Source organism: Gorilla gorilla, chromosome 15 (genome assembly GCF_029281585.2).
Source record: "Gorilla gorilla gorilla isolate KB3781 chromosome 15, NHGRI_mGorGor1-v2.1_pri, whole genome shotgun sequence".
Classification (NCBI taxonomy): Eukaryota; Metazoa; Chordata; class Mammalia; order Primates; family Hominidae; genus Gorilla; species Gorilla gorilla.
In genome coordinates, this window is record NC_073239.2 from 37,156,930 (window position 1) to 37,179,634 (window position 22,705).

The 22,705-nt window shown below is 40.1% G+C and overlaps 1 protein-coding gene, 1 long non-coding RNA gene and 1 pseudogene across 2 annotated transcripts; all 3 read right to left on the minus strand.

Moving 5' to 3' along the window:
* Nucleotides 1–563: 563 nt before the first annotated feature.
* Nucleotides 564–3,700, minus strand: LOC101145879 (rho GTPase-activating protein 42-like). Its single transcript, XM_055361444.2, has one exon. The coding sequence runs from the start codon at nucleotides 2,872–2,874 to the stop codon at nucleotides 2,191–2,193; it is 684 nt and encodes a 227-aa protein (XP_055217419.2). The 5' UTR covers nucleotides 2,875–3,700; the 3' UTR covers nucleotides 564–2,190.
* Nucleotides 3,701–8,811: 5,111 nt separating this feature from the next.
* LOC115930579 (uncharacterized) lies at nucleotides 8,812–11,909 on the minus strand. The gene is made up of 3 exons (XR_004067209.3): nucleotides 11,740–11,909; nucleotides 11,372–11,480; nucleotides 8,812–9,807 (listed from the first exon to the last, which is right to left on the minus strand). It is a non-coding gene; the product is annotated as an uncharacterized lncRNA (long non-coding RNA).
* Nucleotides 11,910–12,702: 793 nt separating this feature from the next.
* Nucleotides 12,703–18,251, minus strand: LOC101133180 (ubiquitin carboxyl-terminal hydrolase 10-like; annotated as a pseudogene).
* Nucleotides 18,252–22,705: the final 4,454 nt, after the last annotated feature.

A 22,705-nucleotide genomic window follows, 5' to 3' on the forward strand; every position in this document is an offset into this window, starting at 1 on the left:
CATTTTCTGAACTAGTTTATTGAATCCTTTTGAGAATATCACTGTTTGGCAGTTCCTAGAAAGCTTAGACAAATTAATCTTCAAGAAGCAAACAAATTAACCTCAAACTAAAAAAAACAAAAACAAGCAACCAAAAACTTTTAATTAGAAAACATCTGCAAAGAAAAGCGCAACAATCTGATGTGTTGATTATTATTTTTTAACATTACAGGAATACAAAGATGATTTTACTGTTCAGACCTTTACACATCACACAACAGAAAAATTCTTCAGTTGATTAGTTTCCACAAACTTTGTAGAGTCATGGCAAAACAAGCCATCTGTGAAATACACAAATGTTTTGTACTGAGGGATATTTTCACATAACACAGAAGATGATAAACTTAAATTTAGACCCCCTCAATCTCATCATCATTCTGATTAAACTGTAAGCAGTGATTAGGGTGCACAGGTTGCATGTTTCGAAGGTATGGATGTGGCAATTCTAACATATCTTCACATTTTTTCTGAAAAGCTAAGGTTTTGTTATTGAACTATTATTAGAAGTTGAATGTGATCCTCTTCCAATGTCTGGCATTGCCTTCCTGTGGAATTAACATTCTGTGTGATTTAGAGTACATGTCCTGACTTTCTCAATGCTCATAAATACCTTATCTGTAGGAAACTTACTTTAAGGGAAAAGCAGCTTTAGCCTGTCTCGAGTATATGGCCCTGACTTGCTTACACATGTAATCTATTATGAAGGAAAAAGAGCCATCCTCACAAATCTACAAGATTAAAACTTCTAGCACAAACACAGCTTGAATCAGTGCTTCTGTAACTTGTTTCAGCAAAGGGACCATAGCCAGTACTGTGGCTACAACATATGCCTTGCCATCAGATACAAGAGTTAGGTTTCATATCCACGTCCTGTGCAATAAAAAAGCTTTAAATCTGAATGGATCATCCGTAGAACTAGCTCACAGACAACGCAGAAGTAGGAACAATTTGGTCTGTGTTCAAGTAAAATGAAAGTTGAGATTTCTTTATGCAGCAGAAGAAGTAGGATTCCGTATCTCTCTTTGGAGTCAGGTTGGTCTTTGAAAGAAAACCAATTTGCTTTTAAGAGGTTCTAATCTAGCAGGATACCAGATAATGGCAAGCGTGTTTAAACCGAGTATAGACTAAGGGACTGGTACATTGATAAACTACCTTCTGTTTTAGCAGAGAGTAATTAGGGTGCCGGCAATGCTGTTATTACTGCTAAGGTCACCAAGGACCTAGATCAAGAAGTTCCATCCAGCAACACCTTATTACAGTGTACAGAGGTCAACAGTCAGAGGTAAAAGAAAAAGAATAATCTTTTATCAGACTTTTATATTACATTGATAATTTTTAATACAGAATATTTTTCATTCTTTTATTTTGATTCACTGATATTTATTTCTGATTCTGACTCTGCCTACTGTTATTCACCCTACTCGTTAATGCTAATCTATTCTTTTTATTTGTAAAAGCATAACTTTTCTCAGGCATAGTTGTGTGTGTATATGTGTATTTAACCTATTCTAGAAACATTAAAGTAGAAGAGATCGAGATTGCAGATTATAATAGCATGTAAAGAGTTTTATACAGTTAATACCTGAGAGTCTGCATAGTGGGGAACGCTGAAGTAATATGTAAGGTGTCAAGAACAAGTAGGTCAGGACTGTGGCACCCAAAGGGCAGGTAACCAGCTTTTCAGTAACATTTTTAAGTAGCAGTTTCAGAGATCCTCAGAGAATGCCAGGCAGTAAAGGACACATCTCAAAATCCATACAGCAGATTTCTGGTTTCCAAATTTCTGGGATATAGTACTTAATACAGTATTTGAAACTTTACAATTGCTATGGAAGAGACATTCTGTAGAGTTACGTATTATCCAAAAATAAATTTTTCAGAAGCAAGAAATTTTAAAATAAGAAACCAAACAAAAAAGAATGGCCAACCATTTAAACCTTTTTTTCCATTAATAAGGAGCTACATAGTCTGCTGGTGAAGAACTTGATAGAAATTTACTGTTTTCACTTAGTGGGCTGATCCCCTTGTATCTGTGTCAGATAAAATCATAGCACTTGTTATTTGTTACCGGATACCGTGAAGATACTGCCATCCACTAAATGGTAGTAGAGGAAGACAACATAATTTTCTGGAACTAGTCCCGTTTTGTCTTCATAAGCTGTCTTCATAACCATCCTGGTTCCACTGATGGGTCCACACTGGAAAATATCGCTCCTTGTGGGAAGGAAAGCTCAGGCTGTGCTCTCCTTTATAGGAGTACATGGCTTTGGCTTGGTGCCCAGAAGAAACTGGCTTAGGTGAACCAACATTTTCAAACAGTTGAGCTTTTGCTGCCACTACTGAGCCAGGACGCTGATAGCCATTGCTTGAGGTGGTGTCTAGTCTTAACCTCCTGCACATTTTTGGAGGCAGATCTGGGTTTGAAGCTTTGGGTGTCTCCTTGGAACCTACAGAAGTTAAGCTTTGAATAGATCCACTGTAGCTCATGTTTCCTTCAGCTGCAGAGATGGATCTGAGAGAAGAAGCAGAAGCTCGTTTCAGTCCTGAAAGCCCATAAGGCCCTTTCTTGACTAGGTCTATGGGTGGGGAAACATCCCCTGGGCTAGTGACCGAAGCAACACTCTGGCAATCTGATTCTGCATCTGTCTTGGTTGCATCTTCTCTAGAACTTGATTCAGGATTGGTTGTCCAGAGACCAAGGCTTTTCTGTCCATTGGAAGATTGGGTTGCAATCCAAGGAATCCCTCCAGATTTCTCCCTGGGCTGGCAGGAAGCTGAGTTTGTAGTGCTATTTTGTTCCGAGGAAAGAGAAGAGAGTGACTTGATGCTCCCCATGGGGGTGCTGTCTGTGCTGCTGCTATAGGAGTCACTATCAAGTTCAGCCAGGCATGGAGTACACGTCCCTCTGGGCTTCCTAGAGCCTATAGAGAGGCAGATTGCTCATGTCCTTTGGGATCCAGATCGAGACTGAGGCTGAGGAAGAGGAATGCTTGGGTCTGGAGCAGTATGAAAAATTGTTTCATTGTGCTCTATCAGAATTTCTACACAATATTCTGAAATTTAATATTCACCATAGCAGCCACAGTTTATTCCTGTGCTCTCATTAGAGTTGGGCCAAATATGACACCAAGATTTTAGACAGTCATGAGATTTTGTTGGCTGTGCAGTGATACTTTGACCAGATGTTTTATTAAGATGTCCAGCATCTCTCTGTTTTTCTCTGGCAATGTGCACACCAATGCATGTACAGCCTCCACCCTGTAGTTTTGGTCATCAGATTTAACAGCAATGATACAAATCTTTGTGTAACTTGTAAGTCATCAGTGGTGCTGCAAAGCACCTGAGGTAGTTTTTCAGCCCACTCATTATTGTCTTATTGTCCCACAGTTCAATATCAATATCAGGAGGGGATTTAGGAGAAAATATGATATTCACAAGTTTTTGAACTTTGGAGTTCACTCCTCCTATTCAGTAGAGGCCTAAAATGGTGATACCACTTGTTTCCACAGCTTGAATGCAGTTTCTCACAAAATTGAACCCTGCTTCATTCAAATACATTTCTTCTTTCTTGCTTATAATGTCAGGCAGAGTATAAATCGGTTCCTTCCCATCCGTGGCTTCAAGCCAGAGTTTTCTATTAGCTTCTGAGAAGGCCTGTAATGTGATGATCCCATGGCTTTCTACTACTTGTATGTCGAAGCAGAATTGTTTGTCAATTGAATCTGTCTTTTGTCGGATACAATATTTTGAACATTTCCGGTGAGCTAGTAACAAGGCTGTTTAATCCATGTAAAACCAAGTGGTCATTTCTCCTGGACATGCAGATAGCCTTGCAGATTTCACCCTTTGCATCAACCCCTCTACCTCTTGTCAAGTACTTTCAAAATTATTCCTTGTATGCTGCAAGTCGAACTGCAGCTGTTGCTTATACGGTGCAAATTCCTGGGCAAGTTTATATCCCTCGTGGTAAAAAAGTAAATAAATCCTGAAGAAATGACAAAAGCAGTTCAACAAATTCAAACTTCTGTTTTTCTTGAACCTCTTGAATTTTAAAGACATATTCTTTTTTCTTTTATTTATTTTTATTTATTTGTTTATTTATTTATTTTGAGACGGAGTTTTGCTCTTGTTGCCCAGGCTGGAGTGCAGTGGTGCAGTCTTGGCTCACCGCAACCTCTGCCTCCTGGTTCCAAGCGATTCTCCTGCCTCAGCCTCCCAAGTAGCTGGCTTTACAGGCATGTGCCACCAGGCCCAGTAATTTTGTATTTTTAGTAGCGACAGGATTTCTCCATGTTGGTCAGGCTGGTCTCGAACTCCTGACCTTAGGTGATCCACCCTCCTCAGCCTCCCAAAGTGCTGGGATTACAGGCGTGAGCCATTTAAAGACATTCTGATGATGCTTCATAGAAGTTCTGATGTGCTCGATCAATTTGTGTATCTGCCTCTTGCAAATGAGACTCCTTTTTCTTTGCAGATAAATTTAAATGCTTTTCAAGGATAGAGTAATATTTTTCACTCTCTTTGTCAAACTTCTTTCCACCTTTTGCTGCACCTATCTGTTCTTTTCGAAGTTTCTCAAGTGGTGCAATTAATACATCATTAGCGTTTTGGATCAGTCTTCGCTTTTCTTCTACTGCAATGAGTAGTCTTGCAAATTCTTTTAGTGACTGACCAATACTAATTTCATCATCTGTTTCAACATCACCAATACATTCAAATTGGAAATCTTGTAACGACTGGGAAAATTTCTGCACTGCCATAGACAGATCTCCAACCTGGGTAGAGGTGTGTTCCTGAAGGAACTCAGGGTTCCTTTGGAAAGGATGAAAGGGCAAGGGAACTGGGTAGGCAATCAACATTACCTGTCCTCAACGCCCCAGTGAGCAGAGAGCCGTCCTTAATGAGCTCCTTGATGAACTTGTTGGTTCGCTCCAGCTCAATCTCGTGACACTGCAAGCGCTCCCTGAAATCCGGGCTGTCCAAGTAGTAATCGCTGAACTCCAGAGTGGGCAGCCCCATGGCACAGGGGCTGCCAGCGGCGGCCGCTGGCACATCCGGGCCAGTGGTCAGGGCGGGGGCAGCTGGAGGCCGCGGCGGGCGCTGGGGCAAGCCAGGGGACTCACTGGCAAGCCAGGGGACTGATCGCTCGAAGGTAACGGGACCGCGCGCCGCGCCGCTTGAGCCGGGCTCAGTCTTCCTCCCCCTGGGCGAGGCGAGCACAGGCCTGGCGGAAGGCCTAGGCGCGGGTCTGCTCAGGTTGTTGTCAACGGGAGGCACCCTCCTTCGGAGCGCTGGGACTGCGAGCAACATTGTTGATTATTAAAGAAGCACACAGTAGAAGTGCTAATTTTATTTTACGAGTTCCTTGATAATTTTTAGACTCTTTTGTAGGAAAAAAAAAAGTAGTGTGTTTATGCTTGCCCCAGGCTTCCCTGTATAAAAGCTGCTTTTTCTCAACTTTCAAAAATGAGTTTCTGATTGACATTAATGATTCTGTTAAATCTCTATATAAGGCAAAGGCAATTGGGAACATTTGGAAAGGCATTTGGAAACTTCCAAAATTATAAATATTTGCATTTAAACTTCCAAAGCCAGTTGTGTTCATTAGTTTGTTTTTTTTAATTTTTCCTAAGAAATTATCTCACAAAAAGCAAGAGGCCTCTAGTGTAACTAGTTTTCAGTTTTCCTGTTACTCGAGTCAGATCAGCTGAAGCATGTTCAACCTCTCCCCTGTGGGCCAGTTACAGGGGAAGGAAGGAAGGAAGGAAGGAAGGAAGGAAGGAAGGGGGAAAGGGAGGAAGGGAGGAAGAGAGGGAGGGAGGGAAGGAAATGTAGTCCTGGGGATACACTAACAGTTCCAGAAACAGAAGCAATTTATTTTCTCAATTTCTTTCTTACCTTCTTTTACACTATCATTCACTAATTCAATCACCAGCATGGTTTTACATGTCCAGCTTCTTTCCTGTTCTTAAAAATCTCTTCCAATCGCACCGTCTTTTTCTTAAAAGCTTCAAATTTCCCATAGTTATTTTATTCAAAAGCCATGAGTTTCAACATGATTTTGGCATACACTCTGGATCACAGAATAGAATCAGCAACCTTGGCATGGCCCAACACACACACACAAACACACACACACACACACACACACACACGACACAGCTTTCTGACCAGCATCTTTTGGAAATGGAGTACTGCTCTGGAAGTAGAAAGGGAATTTTCCTATTATTAGGGACCTACAATGTGGTAGGCACTAAGACAAACATTTGACTTCATTACTCTAATACTCAGAAATCTCTGTAGTGTGCCTATTCCTATATCACAGATGAGATATTAGTTCATGAAAGCTGTCCTCTATCCAAGGTTATGTAATTCGTGCCCAGTTATACAGCAAAATTGGAATGCAGGTCTCTAATCTCTAAAGCCCATACTTTCCCTACTGTAGTTTATTGCCTCTCCTAGGAAATTTCTTCCTCCATGACAATATCATGAAGAAGGGGAAACTATTGTTTGTCACTTCTGAGTTAGTATCAACACTTCTTCCATCCTCTAGCATGAATAATGTAGCGACACCACCAATTCTGTTGCAGAGCAGAAGTAATCTTAAGGTTGTTCAACTTCCTAGCCACCCTAGTTCCTTTCCTGCCCAGCTGCAAGAAAGAATTATTAAAGAACTCTGTGAAATTGACCTTTGGTGTGGAAAGAAAACATGACAAGATGGTGAATCAAACATTGTGTTGCATTTAGCATTTATTATAGATTACTATGCAAAATGAACTAAAATTTTGTTAAATGCAAAATTGTCTAACAGAACAGCATAATATGTGCTTAATCCTACTTCTCTGCGATCACTTGATAAGTTAGTCAAATGATTGGCATTTTAGACATGATGGTGCAGAGAGGTAAGTAATTTGCCCCAGTCACATAGCAAATAAATGGCAGAATCAGAATTCAAATCCAGTCTTTCATGGCTCCAAAGGGACTGAGTTCTTTCCAATACACTAATGGTTCTCAACTTCAGAGTGTATCAGAATTACTAGAGAGTGTGTTCAAAGTAAAGCTAGGTGCCCAAGCTTTGACACTGCTGAATGAGAATTTCCAGGGTCAGGACGTATGTTTGTTTGTTTGTTTGAGCAACTTCCTAGGCAACCCTGCTATATGCCGAGGTTTGACGGCCATACTACTATACCATGCTGCCTTATGGAGTTATAGAAATGATCCTTGCTAAAGCATTAAAAACGTGTAGACTAATCTTTATATCTTATGGGAGTTACTGGTGAACTAGCAAAAATTTTAACATTTTGTGAATTTTTGTTAATCTGTACATTGGGTATAATGGTTTTTGCTTAAATTAGAATGTACTTATTTGTGTTTAATTGTTCTAAACTTGGAGCAAATTTGTAGAATTCATTTATTTGCTTTTACTCAGCACTCTACAAATTCTCTGTAAAATGTTACAGTGTCTCTTTCACCTTGGGACACCAAATATTCCACAGAGATTGCCCCTTAGTTTAAGGGACCTTACTCTTTTCTTTTACATATGTATATGTATATGTGTAAGCATGTCTTGGTGAGTTAAGGGGACTAAATAAGACAGTTATTTTTGAAGAGCAAGACTTAGTAAAATAATTAAAGATCAAAGATTCTCATGACTAGAAAAGATTTGATTACCTTCAATGAGCCCAATGAAGTAGAGGCCAAATCTCCTGTGGATATACCAAAATGAGGTCGTGTGGCTAACTCGTTGATTGTAAGAGACCACATTAAAGGCTTCTGAATTGTTTCAAAAGCATTATATAAATTTAATGCCCCCACCCCAATTCCTGCTTCTAATAAAAATACAGTGTTAGTGTCTGACTACAGAAGTCATACATGAGGAGTTTATATTTTTATTTTTTACTTTATTTAATTTTTTTGAGATGAAGTCTCACTCTGTTGCCCGAGCTGGAGTGCAGTGGCACAATCGTGGCTCACTGCAACCTCCACCTCCCACACTCTCATTTTTATAGAGTTTTCCTGACTGTTCTCATTGCATATACTTCTTGATTAAATTTAAGATAATCTTGCCAGGTTTTTAAAAATCTTGGGAGTTTGGTTGGAATTACTTTATAGATATAAAATACTGTAGAAACATTTAGCATATTTAAAATATTGATTCTTCCTATCCAAGAACAATATGTTTTCCCATTTATTCAATTTTTGTTTTCTGTTATTATATTAATTTATGATTAATTTGATATAAATGTTCACATTTGAACATTTCTTGCATTGTATTCTCTAATTTTTGTTTATATACAGGCAAGCTAATGTTTCTTTCTTTTTTTTTTTTTTTTTGAGATGGAGTCTTGCTCTGTCGCCCAGGCTGGAGTGCAGTGGCGCGATCTCGGCTCACTGCAAGCTCCGCCTCCCGGTTTCACGCCATTTTCCTGCCTCACTCTCCCGAGTAGCCGGGACTACAGGCGCCCGCCACCGTGCCCGGCTAATTTTTTTGTATTTTTAGTAGAGATGAGGTTTCACCCTGTTAGCCAGAATGATCTCGATCTCCTGACCTTGTGATCCGCCTGCCTCAGCCTCCCAAAGTGCTGGGATTAAGGCTTGAGCCACTGTGCCTGGCCTTTTTATATAATTTTTATCAGTGGACACCTTACTGAACTATAGTACACTTTAGCTTTTTAAAAAAGCTGCTTCTGTTTTCCAGGTATGCAATTATATAATCCTATAGTAATTTTTGTGACTGTCTTTTTAATATCTATATTTCTTCATTAATTTTAGTTTTCTTTCTAATTACTTACAAGGCTAGGACCTCAGAACAATGTTAAGTAGTAGTTGTGACTGCAGGCATTATTTCTAGCCCTGGCTTTACAAGCAGTATTCCTAGTTTTTCACCATTAAGAATGACATTGGCTAGCAAACTTAAATACATATTGTTTAATCATTTTATTCCTATTCTAGTGAATTCATTTAATGAAATTGGAAATGAAAACTAAACATCGTCTTAAACTTTTCAAAATACATATAGATTATTATGTAGTTTTTCTCTTTTTGAGTTAAATTAAATTAATAAGTTTCCTGGTATTCGATAAACCATGTATTCCTAGAATGAAGTATTTCATTGTTATCACATACTGTCTATATAGCTTTGTATTCCAGTAGTTGCAATTTCAGATTTTGACATCAATTTTCATGTCTGGCCTGGAACTTTATAACAACTTATATTGCTCATTTAAAAATCCACTGTTGCTTCTCTCCAGTTTATTTATATTTTCCAATTTCTTCAGTTAGATGCTTAATTTACATGTTTTTGTTCTTTTAATGGCTGCTTATAGAAGCACCTTTGTAAATTCAGAGGATTGTGATTCTTTTTCCAGTTGATTAGAGCCAAGTGACCTCTAAATATGCATACAGTGCATCAGTGAATAGGGTTTATGTACACAAACACATCATCAATACATAAGACATTCCAAGTATCACATAACTGTGCAGCCGTGCCCCATCCTTTTCTTCCTGGTGTTTTGGTGCAGCCACCAAAATCTGATAGGTATTCCAGTTATGGGAGTAGGTGCAGTTATAGCAAGGCATGATGCTGACTTATCTCACTGTATTTCTTTCTGCTTAATCTTCTGTAGACATGCTGTGCAACTTAACATCACTGCCACCCAGAAGCTCTTATGGCTAGTCAGATGCCAAAGCTGGAAGCCTTTATACATATCTCTACTGCCTTTTCAAATGGTAACCTGAAGCACATCGATGAAGTTGTTTATCCATGCCCTGTGGAGCCAAAAAAAAAATCGTCGATTCCCTTGAGTAACTGGTCAAATAAAGGGATCAAGGTGTGAGTAGAATGTTGCTCTCTTTGATTCTTTGTAGCTATCTATTAATGAGATGATGAAGAGAAACACTTTTGAAGCAAAATGCTTTGAAACGGTGCTAGCCTTAGCTACCTTGTCCCTGTTACCTCTTTCATCCCCTGGTGGGGAATATACTGCTGAAAGAGAAGGGGGATAGAAAATTCTTAAAGAAACATTTTGCTAAATTGTATAGGATTGCATGAGGTACTTGGGAATACTATACGAAGAAGTGGTTTCTCACTTCTTAATGAACTTAGCATTGTCACTAGATAAAGCAAGTACAATGTATAGTATAAAAGTTCAGAAGAAACATTTTTGATTCCGACATGAGTTTGGCATAGCTCCACAACTAACTAGCTGTGTGACTTTGAGAAAGTCCCTTGGCCTCTCTGAACCCCAGGTCCTTCATTTGTAAAATGGGCCCATTTGATTGTTGTGAGGTTGAATAAAGTTATATAAAACACTTATTGCAGTGCTAGGGAGTGTTTAATATCAGTTAATCAAATGATTAGTAAAGAAGAACTAACGAAGAATAAGAATTGCTCCAAGATCTGGCAGAAGTTCTCTTGACTTCTTTGGCGGAGACACCCTTTCCTTACTGTCCTATTATGCAAGAGAAATAGTGTCTAGGATTCTTCTCTTCTTGCCAACCAGCAGAAACCACTTTCATCCTAGGACACAGCTTGGGTCTCAGGATAAGTTTGTTTTCTGTTTCTTTATTCTGCTCCATTTCACTAAGTTTACTTTGCTTTTTGTTCTATTTTTTTTAAACTCTACATAAAAAGTGTCATACCAGAAAAATGGACTCTTTCACAGTAAATTTATTACATTATAATTTTCTATAATACTATATTTACATTTAATATATACTCTTTAAAAAGTTTTAGCTTAATGAAGAGTTCATTCCCTTCAGGGAAAACATTTTTATCTCCTCCAGCTCTGAGAATAGATATTTTTGTCTGTCATATAAAAATGTCCAGCACAAAGAAGAATGAAAGTCATCTAAAGGACCTGGAGGTTACTTAAAGTTGCTAATAAATGGAGGTTTGCTACATTGATACAGAGAAACATTTTAGAGTGCAGAATTTATCAGGATAGTGGGAGAAAAGGCAGGTGTACTCTGAGGCCCAATGTCAAGGCAATAAACTATGTTTAAAGCCTCAGAGCATTTTCAGGATAGAATTGACTGCTGTCAGTTATCCTCTTATGGTGTTGTCTCTTGGCAAATGTGATGCTTCCATATTTGATGTACCCAGGAGGGGGGCAGACCCTTTTGTTTCCAGACTGTTTCCTGGGACTGTCTCCACTGCTGAACTCTCTAACACCTGACAGGTCGTAGTGCAATTTGAGGCAGCAAAAGAGTCTGAGAGTTCATCAGAGAAAATAAGTAAGAGTTCACTCCTAATGAAGGGCTTCTCTATGTACTCCATACCACCATCTCCAGACACTAAATACCCATGGGTTTCAAAGAAGAATAAACTCACCTCCCAGAGGAAGAGTTGATTTATCTTCAGGCATTCAGCACTTTCCACACTCCCTCAAGTATATGTCAGCCAGACAAGGCTGGTAATTGCTACATGATATATGAACAAACTGCAATTGACATTTTTACAAAATTTTTAATGTTCATCTGTCATTTACTGCTCTCCAAGGATAACAATTATTTGAGAAACTAATTAGAACTAGGAATGAAATTATTTTTATCTCAACAGATACATTTTGCATGCAATTAAGGAACAAAGTTTTTAAAAAAAAACAGAGAAAAAGTCATACTTATGATTTGTTAATTCAAAATTAATTAGGACATCCAGGAGCACCTGTGGAGCCTCATTGCTCTCAGCCCTCCCCTTACCTTCATGCTGCAGTCACAAGGAAGTAAGGCCTCCTCTCCTCACACTCTGCCTGCCTTTGCGCTCAAAGCTCTCTGTTCCTAGAGCCTATTTCCCCTTCTGCTTCATCTGGTTAATTCTTACTCAGACATCAAGGCTCCCTGTGAAGCTCTCTGGCTTAGGCAGCCTTCCCAAGTGCCCCATAGTACCCAGCGCTCAGCTTTATTATTGCTTGTAACACAGGTCATTCTGAATGTCTGGTTGCTTATCTACATTTTCCTTTAGACAATGACCGTCTCAATGGAAGAGAATATTTCTTGCTCCTCTTTGCATCTTAAGCTAGGGACTCAATGCTTGCTTGCTGAGTGAAAAGTTTTTGGTGGAACTAGATGATTGTTGTTCATACTGTTCTGACTGGTTTTTTTTTTGCTTGTTTTGACTGAAACAAGAATAGATGACAGAATTCCACAACAAGCTAATATTTGGGGATGCAGAAATCTTATGTACAAAATATCTATTTATATCCCCACATCTTACCCATTTCTGATTGTTCATTTTTTTCTTCTTAAAGTTTGAATGAAACCTATATGTGAAGCTTTGAATAGCACTTTAAATAAAGCCCAGCAACCCCTCTCCACCTATACCATCATCTACGACTATTTCTTTTCTTTTTTCACCAACTTTGTGATTTTTATTGATGGATGACAACTTTATACACCTAGATATCACTAAACTGTGTACAATTAGGGATGCAGCGTTAGAGAAGAGCAGACAGCAGAATTAAACAGAGCAGACTGAAGGAGAGATCTTCATTATTTGTCCATTTTTCATTTTGTGTACACAGAAGCATGAATGCAATTTGAAATCTTTTTAATGGCAATAAAGTTACAATCATCCATCTATGTAGACTAACATTTTAACTCCAAATATTTGATCTGCAATATCTATGTAAGCAGTTTCCCTCAGCACAATTACTAATTTTTTTCCTGTTAGGAACCAGCAACTTATTTTTTATGTTTATTTTTCTTTTGAAGTAAGAACTAGTTCTTCTTTGATAACTGGCTCATTTTTATCATTTATCAAAAACTAAAGGGTAGGGAAGAAAAATGTGATGGATTAAAACATTTCTTTTTTAAGGAAAGATAAAATTCATTTTCACAAATTTACAAGTGTTGCTGGTGCAGGATTTATTCTACTAAGCAATGAGACTGGGGATCAAATCCACTTTCGTATCTCAGGAATCAGCATTATTTCAGAAATATGGGTTTTTGTGTATTTTTTAAAATCAAGCGACAGTCTGTTTCAACCAAATGATTTTGATTTCAAAGTTAGAATCAACAGAAGCTATGTTGTGCACGAACCCCAAGGCATCTCCTTTTCATTCTAGCCCATTTTTGCAAAGGGAGAAAGAGTTTCTTTCTAAGGAGCCACTAAAGAGAGGCGGGAAGTGAGTGTGAGGTGGTGTCCTACAAAGCGGGCACTGGGCGCACACACAGCGCACACAGGGTTTACAGCAGGTCCACTCGGCGGTAATACAGGAGGTAGGCTGTGCGTTCAGCAGTTGGTTTCACCACCTGGTACTGGTTGATCACCTTGACTGTCTGGTCATCGATGCACAGCCAGCCATTCAGACCGATCTGGAAGACGTCTCTAGTGTAATGGCCGCCCGTCGCACTGTTGCCGTGATGGTAGACCACTGCAAAGAGCCGATAGGTTCTGTGGCATTTAAAATTCTTATTTTTAACCCCTAGAGAAAGCAGTTCTTTACTAATTTCCAAGTCCACAGGATATTCAAAATTTTTGATAAGCTTCTGGCACCACCAGTCTTCTCATAAACGAATCGTTTCAGATGCAGCACGAGGACAGGAAGGAGTTTTTCCAGAGTCACTCTTCGACTTATCTCAACTTCTTGTTCGGTTTTTGTGGTATAACCTTGGACAGATTCTCTTGCCACCAAGCTCTCCAGTGCATCCTGGACTGTGCGTATTTTGTCAGACTGGATATCCAACTGCAACGTGAAAAATGGCTGCAAAGTGGCAGATTCTTTTGCACTCTGCTGGTAAACCACAGACCTGATGTGGCCACCAAAAATGCGGTGATTGGAGTCTGAACAAAATCCGCCTGGGGGGTGATGGAAGTCTTGTTCCGGGGGCCCACTTGTTCCCATTCATCCTCGCTTCCTTCACCTTGTTCTTCTTGCTCTTCTTCATTGACTGAGTGGTTTTTGGGGCCATTGGAAATCGCACGTTTTTCATTATTTGGTGAGAGAAGCTTCTTTAGGTTCAACATTTCCTCATGAAGTCCATTTAGAATGAAGCCTAAGTATTCCTCAGCATCTTCTTGCCGATCCTTTTCAGACAGGCTTGACTTGTTAACTGTCAGGAGTCTAAATATACGTGGGGTCAAAGGCAGCTCCAGGGCGAATATCCCTCACGATTTTATCTCCAAGAGCTTGTCTGGGTTTTGGAGGTACTGGCATATTAGTACATTCATTCATTAGCCAAAGAAAGCTGTCTATCTTGGGTGTTGACGTACAAGGCCTTTGCACTTTGGAATACAGAGGAATGAACTTCATCAGGTGGTACATTGGCGGGAAAGCAACCAATGCCTGGCTACAGGATCCCCTGAAACTGGAACAAGCCCTTCTTTGACTTCAACCTGCTTTTCAGAAACCAGGGGAGATATGGCGGGAGGGGAATACTTAGTTTCCACATAGGCCACCGGCGAGGAGGAAGAGGGCTTAGAATCGTGAAAGAGACTGGCCCAGGACCTGGGCTGGCTGACAGGAAGGGTGCCTGATGCAGAGCCCGTGCCGTCAGCAGGAGGTGATGGACTCTCGGGTTTGGCTGGGTCCAAGTCTATGCTTTCCATGGTGTGCAACTCCACCCCGTTGGTAGCTGTGCTCTCACCCGAGGATTCGAGTATTTGTCCATTAGCAACTCCAAGGTTTTCAGTAGTATCGGTACCAATGCAGGGCTGAGCCCCAGCTGTCCTTGACAGGGTGTCTCTGCCAGCCCCTGCAGGGAAGCGGGACTGACCAAAATCAGCCCCGGGACCCCCCTCCTGCTGCCCTGCAGTCCCGGTGTCACTGCCGAGTGCTCCGGGGAAAGGACTGTCAGGCACAGTATCACTGACAGAGTCCGTGGAGTTCTGGGGGCTGTCAAAAGTCCTGGGCGTAACTGACGGGGGCATGTCACCCATAAATTCTGCATCCTCTGCACTGACACTGTTCGGGACTGCTGAATTGGCATGGCCATTGACCAGGGCTTCTGTGGAAATACTATCATCGCCACCATCTTTCAAACAGCTGTAATATCCAGGTGGCGGTTTTTTCTTCTTTTTATGCTCCCTTTGTCCAAGACCACCTGAGACACCATCATTTTCCAAAACTTCCGCCTCCACATTAGAACTTCCATCCAAAGCGAGGGCACAGCCTGGGTACTGGCAGTCGATGGAGCCGTAGCTTGCTTCTTTAGTGATACCATCAGGGGTTGTTTTGGAAGCTGTACAACCGAGAATAAATTCAGGGGCCTGAGGGTTCAGTGTGCTTGAAATACTGTAGCTGGGGGTTCTCAGCAAAGTGTCACTGGGTTCAATGACTTCATTGACACCAAACTCAATTCTCCGATATTCTTGTCCATCAGGTAGTTTATCCCCAGCTTGTGTGCCACACAGAACTGTTCCACTGCATGGAGGAAGTTCAATTGAAGATCGAGGAGTCACAAAGAACTGATTGAATTCATCAGGGCTAAAGTCTCCAAAAATATACTGCGGGCTGTGGAGGGCCATGGCTGCCGGTTTCAATGGGACTCGGAGCTCCTCCGGCTGCTCACGCTGCTTCCCCCGCCGCCGCCATCTTCTCCCCCGCACATACACCCATCTACGACTATTTCAATAACTCCTATAACAGATGGAATTTTTGCAAGTTTTAGAATAACAAATAACATTAAAAATCGTTATGAATAAACATTAATTTACCTAAATGCAGGTTTAGTTTTTTGCTTTAAGAAAATACTTTTTCTTTGATGAGTTCTCTATTTAGTAATTGGCCTGTGTTAAAAAAGAATTATTTTCAAAGGTTTTTAGGTTTCTATTTCCCCTGGGAGTTTGTTTTTCTTTCAGTGAAACAGAGAAATACCTAGGGAACAGTTTTTTTTTTTTTTAAACAGTAACTTCAAGGGGTCTAGCAGCTGTCATTTGCTCTTAGTATTTCAGCTGTTCTTAAGGAACCATGAGTTAGAAATCAAGATAATCTAGAAACTGTACTCTGGGCATTGTGATCTCAAAAAAATAGCCATGACAATGTAAAAGGAAACTTAATTTTTCCAGAAAATCTGTTGAATGGGAATTCCAGTTCTGGAAGATAAAGAAGGATTTGCATTTTTGGCCAGGACCTTTCTGATGGCTTGGGCAGCAGTGATACTGCTCAGTGCTGTTAATAAAGTGAATGGGACTGTGAACTTGAACCTCATGCTTACATCCTGGTCCCTACCTTTGCAAGCCTAACGTCTCTCCTCGTTCAGCTCCCCCCATTTTCTATTCGGCCTGTATCCTGAGACTGTCGGGCCTGAGCTCCCTTTCTTTAGCACCTATCTAAAAATTTTAGATTACCTTGGCTCTGAAATATTCCAGAAAGATGAAATTTGATTTTGTTAGCACAAAAACTTTAGCATGTCAGCATACAAATATTTTAAAATAACTTAAATGAGAAGTTAATGTTTGTAATGAGTAGGACAAGCACGGCCATTAATCAGTGTTAAGCAACTAATTTTCCTGGCTCTTATACCTGTAGTTTTCTTCTGGCCCTCATCCCAGCCACCAGTTCCCATCCTGACTCATCTATATCTTCATATTACCAGCTTCTGCCTATTTGCTGTATTTACCTTGGAAATTTATGGGCATAAATGGATCAGGGATTGCCAGTGAAATTCTGGTTTTCCAGAATAACAGCTTAAGTAGAACGTTTATTTTTTAAAATGCACATAACTGACTAAGAAAGGCAGAGTTTTATGGTTGGTGCTTTTCTTATGTTTTAGGTCAAGGTAACTCCTCTTAGGGGAACCAGTGTAGAAGAAAAGGGCTTCTGTGCCTGTATAAAAACCTGAAATAACTAGAATTAGGAACTAGAAAAATGGAATCACAAATACCTATTGCTTTATTGAACATATGTTAATAAATCTGAATTAAGAAGGGAAGGGAGGAGATGAGTCATTATTGAGCAATCACTGTGAGCGAGATGCTTTCACAGACATTTATTTCCATAACTTAATATTGTAGGGTTGATTTATTATCACTGCTATACTAATTAAGGAGCAAAAAGCTCAGGAAGGCTAAGTAACTCCTTGAAAGTCTCTCAAGACTTTCTTTGCCTTTCAAGAAAGGTATACATGGCCACTTGATTCTGAAGCTCATGGTCTTTCCAGTCTACTCACATACGTGGCAGTGTTAGAGATTAAAAGGTGCTTTCTTAAGACATAGACTGTTTCCAAGGAGCTCACGTCCCAGACAAATAGAACAGGGCAGAATTATACACGTGGGGTGGTGGGGAAACAGTACATATTAAGTCTGGTGGAGTGGAGAGAGGCATATGAGGTGACTTGGAAGAGTGGGAAGAGTGTGGATAGGTGAGATGTGCACAGACACCAGGCAGGGCAACTGGAGCTGGGAAACCCAGGCGTGTTTGGGACACAGCCAGAAGTCCCTCTTGGCAGCACATGTGTTATGTGTAGGGAAGCAGTTAGAGATCAAGCTGGAGAGGCAGGTCGGGCCGTACTGTGGAGATTTTGCATACCATGCAGAGGAATTGGATTTAATTCTCTAGGCAGTGGAGATCCATTGAAGGAGGGCCAGGTGTGTGCATGTGGTTTTGTGTAGTTTTTGGTTGCTTGCTCATTTGTTTTTATCGTGGAAAGACACTGATGAAAGTGGGCTTCAGTAATATTAATATGGCCAGGGGCTGGGGGAGGCAGTAGATTAGCATGTGTATTGGGAAAGAAAAAAAAAAACAATAGGACATGGCTACTGCTTTGCTTATGGGATTACACATACCAAATTAACTCCAGATTAGAACATGCATACTTGCCATGTTTTACATTTCTAGTGCCAGGGATTTAATTTTTTTTTAATAAATGAGAAAGTAAAGTTTATTGTGTTTAAGTATTTTTAATGAGATCATGTTTTTAGTGAGAACTGGGACCAAACAGATTTTCTGACTCCAAATAGATATTTCCATTGGAACAGATCTATAAGTATACAGACACGCAAACACATATTTCTTTACTGCTCATAATTAAGTGTCAATTAGTCCTTATTAGAACGTGGGATGTATAAATGTAAGAGAATTTTCAGTTAAAATTGACAGATACATATTTTCATTGCCCTAAAATGGATTTAATTATTTTTCTTTAATGTTATTTTTAAGAGGAGCGATATAACTTTATTGATAATGCATACAATAACTCTTTGTTTTGCACATTGTTTGGAAATACAATGTATTTTGCAAGTAACTAAAGCCCAATTTAAATTAAAATTTTAAATTTTCAATCTTTGTAATTGTTATTATTATTATACTTTAAGTTCTGGGATACATGTGGAGAGCGTGCAGGTTTGTTACGTAGGTATACACATGACATGGTAGTTTGCTGCACCCATCAACCTCTCATCTACATTAGGTGCTGGAGATGATGTGGAAAAATAGGAACGCTTTTACACTGTTGGTGGGAGTGTAAATTAGTACAACCATTGGGGAAGACAGTGTGGCTATTCCTCCAGGATCTAGAACCAGAAATACCAATTAACCTCACAATCCCATTTCCGGGTATATGCCCAAAGATTATAAATCATTCTACTATAAAGAAGCATGCACACACATGTTTATTGCAGCACCGTTCCCAATAGCAAAGACTTGGAACCAACCCAAATGCCCATCACTGATAAACTGGATAAAAAAAAGTGGCACATATACTCCATGGAATACTCTCAGCCATAAAAAAGGATGAGCTCATGTCCTTTGCAGGGACATGGATGAAGCTGGAAGCCATAATCCTCAGCAAACTAACACAGGAACAGAAAACCAAACACCGCATGTTCTCACTCATAAGTGGGAGTTGAACAATGAGAACACATGGACACATGGAGGGGAACATCACACACTGGGGCCTGTGGGGAGCTAGGGAAGGGATAGCATTAGGGGATTTAATTCTTTCAAAATTTAATTCTGTTGAAATGTTTACTTCAAGAAGCAATGCATTTTTGAGAGCTAATCCTGATCTATTCAAATCTTAACAACTTAAATTGATGGAGTGGACTTCTTTTAAATTAGTGATTCCCTAATTTGCCTGACTGTTGGAATTTCCAGGGCATGTTGAAAATACAGATTATCCAGACTCTTACCTCTCCAGATCTATTTAGTGGTTCTAAAATGGCAGCCAGGAGTCTGGATTTTTCCCAGGGGCCCTGTGTAATTCACACTGATGAACAGGCAAGTTTGGGAAATAGTGCCTTAAGGAGATTTTTCATTAAGCAGTCTTCATTTGAAATGAGGATCGTTTATCTTCTAACACTCCATGCTTCCTCTTTCTCCTGCTCTCCTCGCCTCCTGTTGTCTTTCAGTTCCTAGAAGCTTTAACTGAATGAAAGGTCCTAGTAGATCTGTACCTACTAAAAACCACACTTCTGAAGCTACGTGGCCACCAGAAGACAAAGCTAGTCTGCCATGTAAAAAAGGAAAGGTGGTGTGTGCACTGAGGATACAGGGTTGAGGGGCAGGGAAATGGAGACCCTCACAGCCAGCAGCAGTGGCCCTCATCACAGCCCTCCGGGAGATAGGAAAGGAGGTCACATCTTGGACAGTAGTCTTGCCTTCCTGCTATAGAACACATTGTTAACACCAAAAAAGCTGATCTCTTCTAGGGGAATGGTGAAAGCTGACTCTAGCACTTGTGCTTTTAATTTCAGGATGGCACAGCTTCTAAATGGCATCTAAGTTGCTGATATAAAAATGAAAATTCCGTGTACTTTGATATTAGCAGGCTTTAAATACAAACCAGAATCAGACTAAATTGTTTCTTAATCAAATCGAATAATTTTCACATTGGCAGTCCATTCGGCATCTGGCTATTGTTTGGGCTAGGCTGAGTAGTCCGTGAAAGTCTGGAGAGAAATACAGAGGCCAATTCCCCATAAGCATTAGGTTGAGAAATACCCTGCTTCCCTGTGAAAAGTTTAAATTGATTTGATGCCACCTTCACCAAATCGAGGTTGGTCAACACTTTTCACCACTGCCACTGGACACTTTGACTTCCAATTTTGCTTCCTGCTCTATGAAGATATCCCTTTCTTTCCTTTCCCACATTATCCCTATAACCTCATCTTCCTTTCATCTACTCTCTCTCATCACTGTCCATCTGTGCTTCCCAAAACCTTATATAGTACAGAAATTGACCAATCAAGATTACCATGTGGAAGAGCATCCATTTACTGAATAAGGCAGCTGGCTCCTGGGGGCAGAAAAGTGATTAGACACAGAGATAAAAATCATAATCCCTTGGGAGGCCGAGGCGGGCGGATCACGAGGTCAGGAGATCGAGACCATCCTGGCTAACACAGTGAAACCCCGTCTCTACTAAAAAATACAAAAAATTAGCCGGGCGTGGTGGTGGGCGCCTGTAGTCCCAGCTACGCGGGAGGCTGAGGCAGGAGAATGGCGTGAACCCGGGAGGCGGAGCTTGCAGTGAGCCGAGATCGCGCCACTGCACTCCAGCCTGGGCGACAGAGCGAGACTCCGTCTCAAAAAAAAAAAAAAAAAAAAAAAAAAATCATAATCCCTGCTCTCCTGGACTCACTGTCCAATGGAGAGACAGATACATGAACAAATACAACTTTGTAACTACAACAATCAAGTGAACTATATAATTTAGACTGGAGAAAGAAAGAGCAAATGTTATCATAAGACAGTGTGTCCACTACTTACTCTCTAACAGATTTCCTCATAAACCACTAGGCTTGCCAACTTGTTGCATAAGAAAATTGGAAGGTGAGGGAGGGGAAATACATATGCCTCTTGGCATTTCATTCCGTAAATACATAAATAATGTAACTATTAATGATATCATCATGTTGATTCAATAAGTTTGAAACCAAAATTGATAGTAATCTTTAGAAGAAATTATGTATGTGTCTATGCATGTACACACATAGACATACACATATTGCTTTCTGAAATTTTTAATGACTTTATGCTTCTTCTGAAGCAATTCGAGTTTAGTATTTGAGACCCATGGGTCAAAACATCTTCTTGAGTATACTGAAGAACATTTAGACTAATTTCAGACATGTATTTTGGTTTATATAGTGTTTTTTATCCATGGTAACTTATTTACTGTTTAAAAACATATTGAGAACAAACAACAGCAGCAACCCTGAATTGAGTGAAAGTCCTGAGAAGGGCTTTGCCCAATCAGTGCATATGCATGTTTACACTAATCTCCTGTCTGATCCTAGGAAGTGGCCGAATGAGCTAGCAGATGGTCTCTTTGGCTGTATGATAAACGATAATTTATTTTTATTTGTTTTATTCATTCATTCCTTCATTTTGAGACAGGGTCTCACTCTTTCACCCGGGCTGGAGTAGGGTGGCAGAATCACAGCTCACTGCAGCCTTCAACTCCCAGGCTCAAGCAATCCTCCTGCCTCAGCCTCCTGAGTAGGTGCACGCCACCATGCCCAGCTAATTTTTAAAAACTCTTTTTGTAGAGACAGGGTCTTATTATGTTGCCCAGGCTGGTCTCAAACTCCTGGACTCAAGCGATCCTCCTTCCTTGGCCTCTCAATGTGCTGGGATTATAGGTTTGAGTCACCACACCTGGCCAGAAACGACATTTTAAAACCAACTATTACCTACACAGATGTATGATGCTGCCTTGTTGTTTTCTTTAAAAATAGGAATGCCTTAGATTTTTGGCTCGTTTTGTTTTATCAAAGATTTTAAGTGCAGTTGTGAAAATTTTTGTTTACCCTCATAATAGCCTGAGAATTTAGAATGAATATAATTATTGCTATTTTCACAAGTAAAATTGGAATGAGAAGATAAAACAGTGGAATACGGTGTAAATAACAACAGCAGAGGCAAGCCATCTATAGAATATTAAAATTTCTTGCATGTGTGTTACCAACATTTTCTCATGCCTGAAATCCCAGCACTTTGGGAGGCCAAGACAGGTGGATCACCTGCGGTCAGTAGTTCGAGACTAGCCTGGCCAACATGGTGAAACCCCGTGTCTACTAAAAGTACAAAAATTAGCCAGGTGTGGTGGCAGGCACCTATAATCCCAGCTACTCAGAAGGCTGAGGCAGAAGAATTGCTTGAACCTGGGAGGCAGAGGTTGCAGCGAGCCCAGATTGCACCATTGCACTCCAGCCTAGGGGGGGCAAGAGCGAGACTCCGTCTCCAAAAAAAAAAAAAAAAAAAAAAAAAAAAAAAAAACCAAATAAACCGAACCAAAACAAAACAACAACAACCAAAAACAACATTTTCTAAAACAAGCAAACCTACAAACTTTATAAGGCCCCATCCCCTCAAGTATTATCCTTTCCATGTACTCCAACATTAATGACAGAAACTGGTACTAGCCATGTGACATACAATCCCAGCACATTGTTGGGCTCTGATGTTTTCCAGGAATTTTTTCTTTACAGCCTTATTGATATTAAGCTCTATTTTCTCAAGACCTGGTTTTTATAAACTGTATATTTTTGCAGTTGAGGGAAAATGATCTCAGGTCAGTCAATCCACTGTTGACCCACAAATGAAATAAGGTAGGATTATTGTTAAGATGGAGAGGTGTCTGCATCGTCCTACACTTTTTCGCAGCCTCCAGGTGACCATATAATTAAAATATCCTTGATATTTCTATGTAGTTTAAGTTGTTTTTAATTCTAGAACCCCTCAATCTTTCTCCATTCAATTTAAATGAAAAGTCATTTGAGTAT

What these genes read in the sequence shown, in the direction of transcription:
- LOC101145879 (XM_055361444.2), bottom strand. Translation starts at nt 2,874, where the DNA reads ATGGGGAGCATCAAGTCACTCTCTTCTCTTTCCTCGGAACAAAATAGC.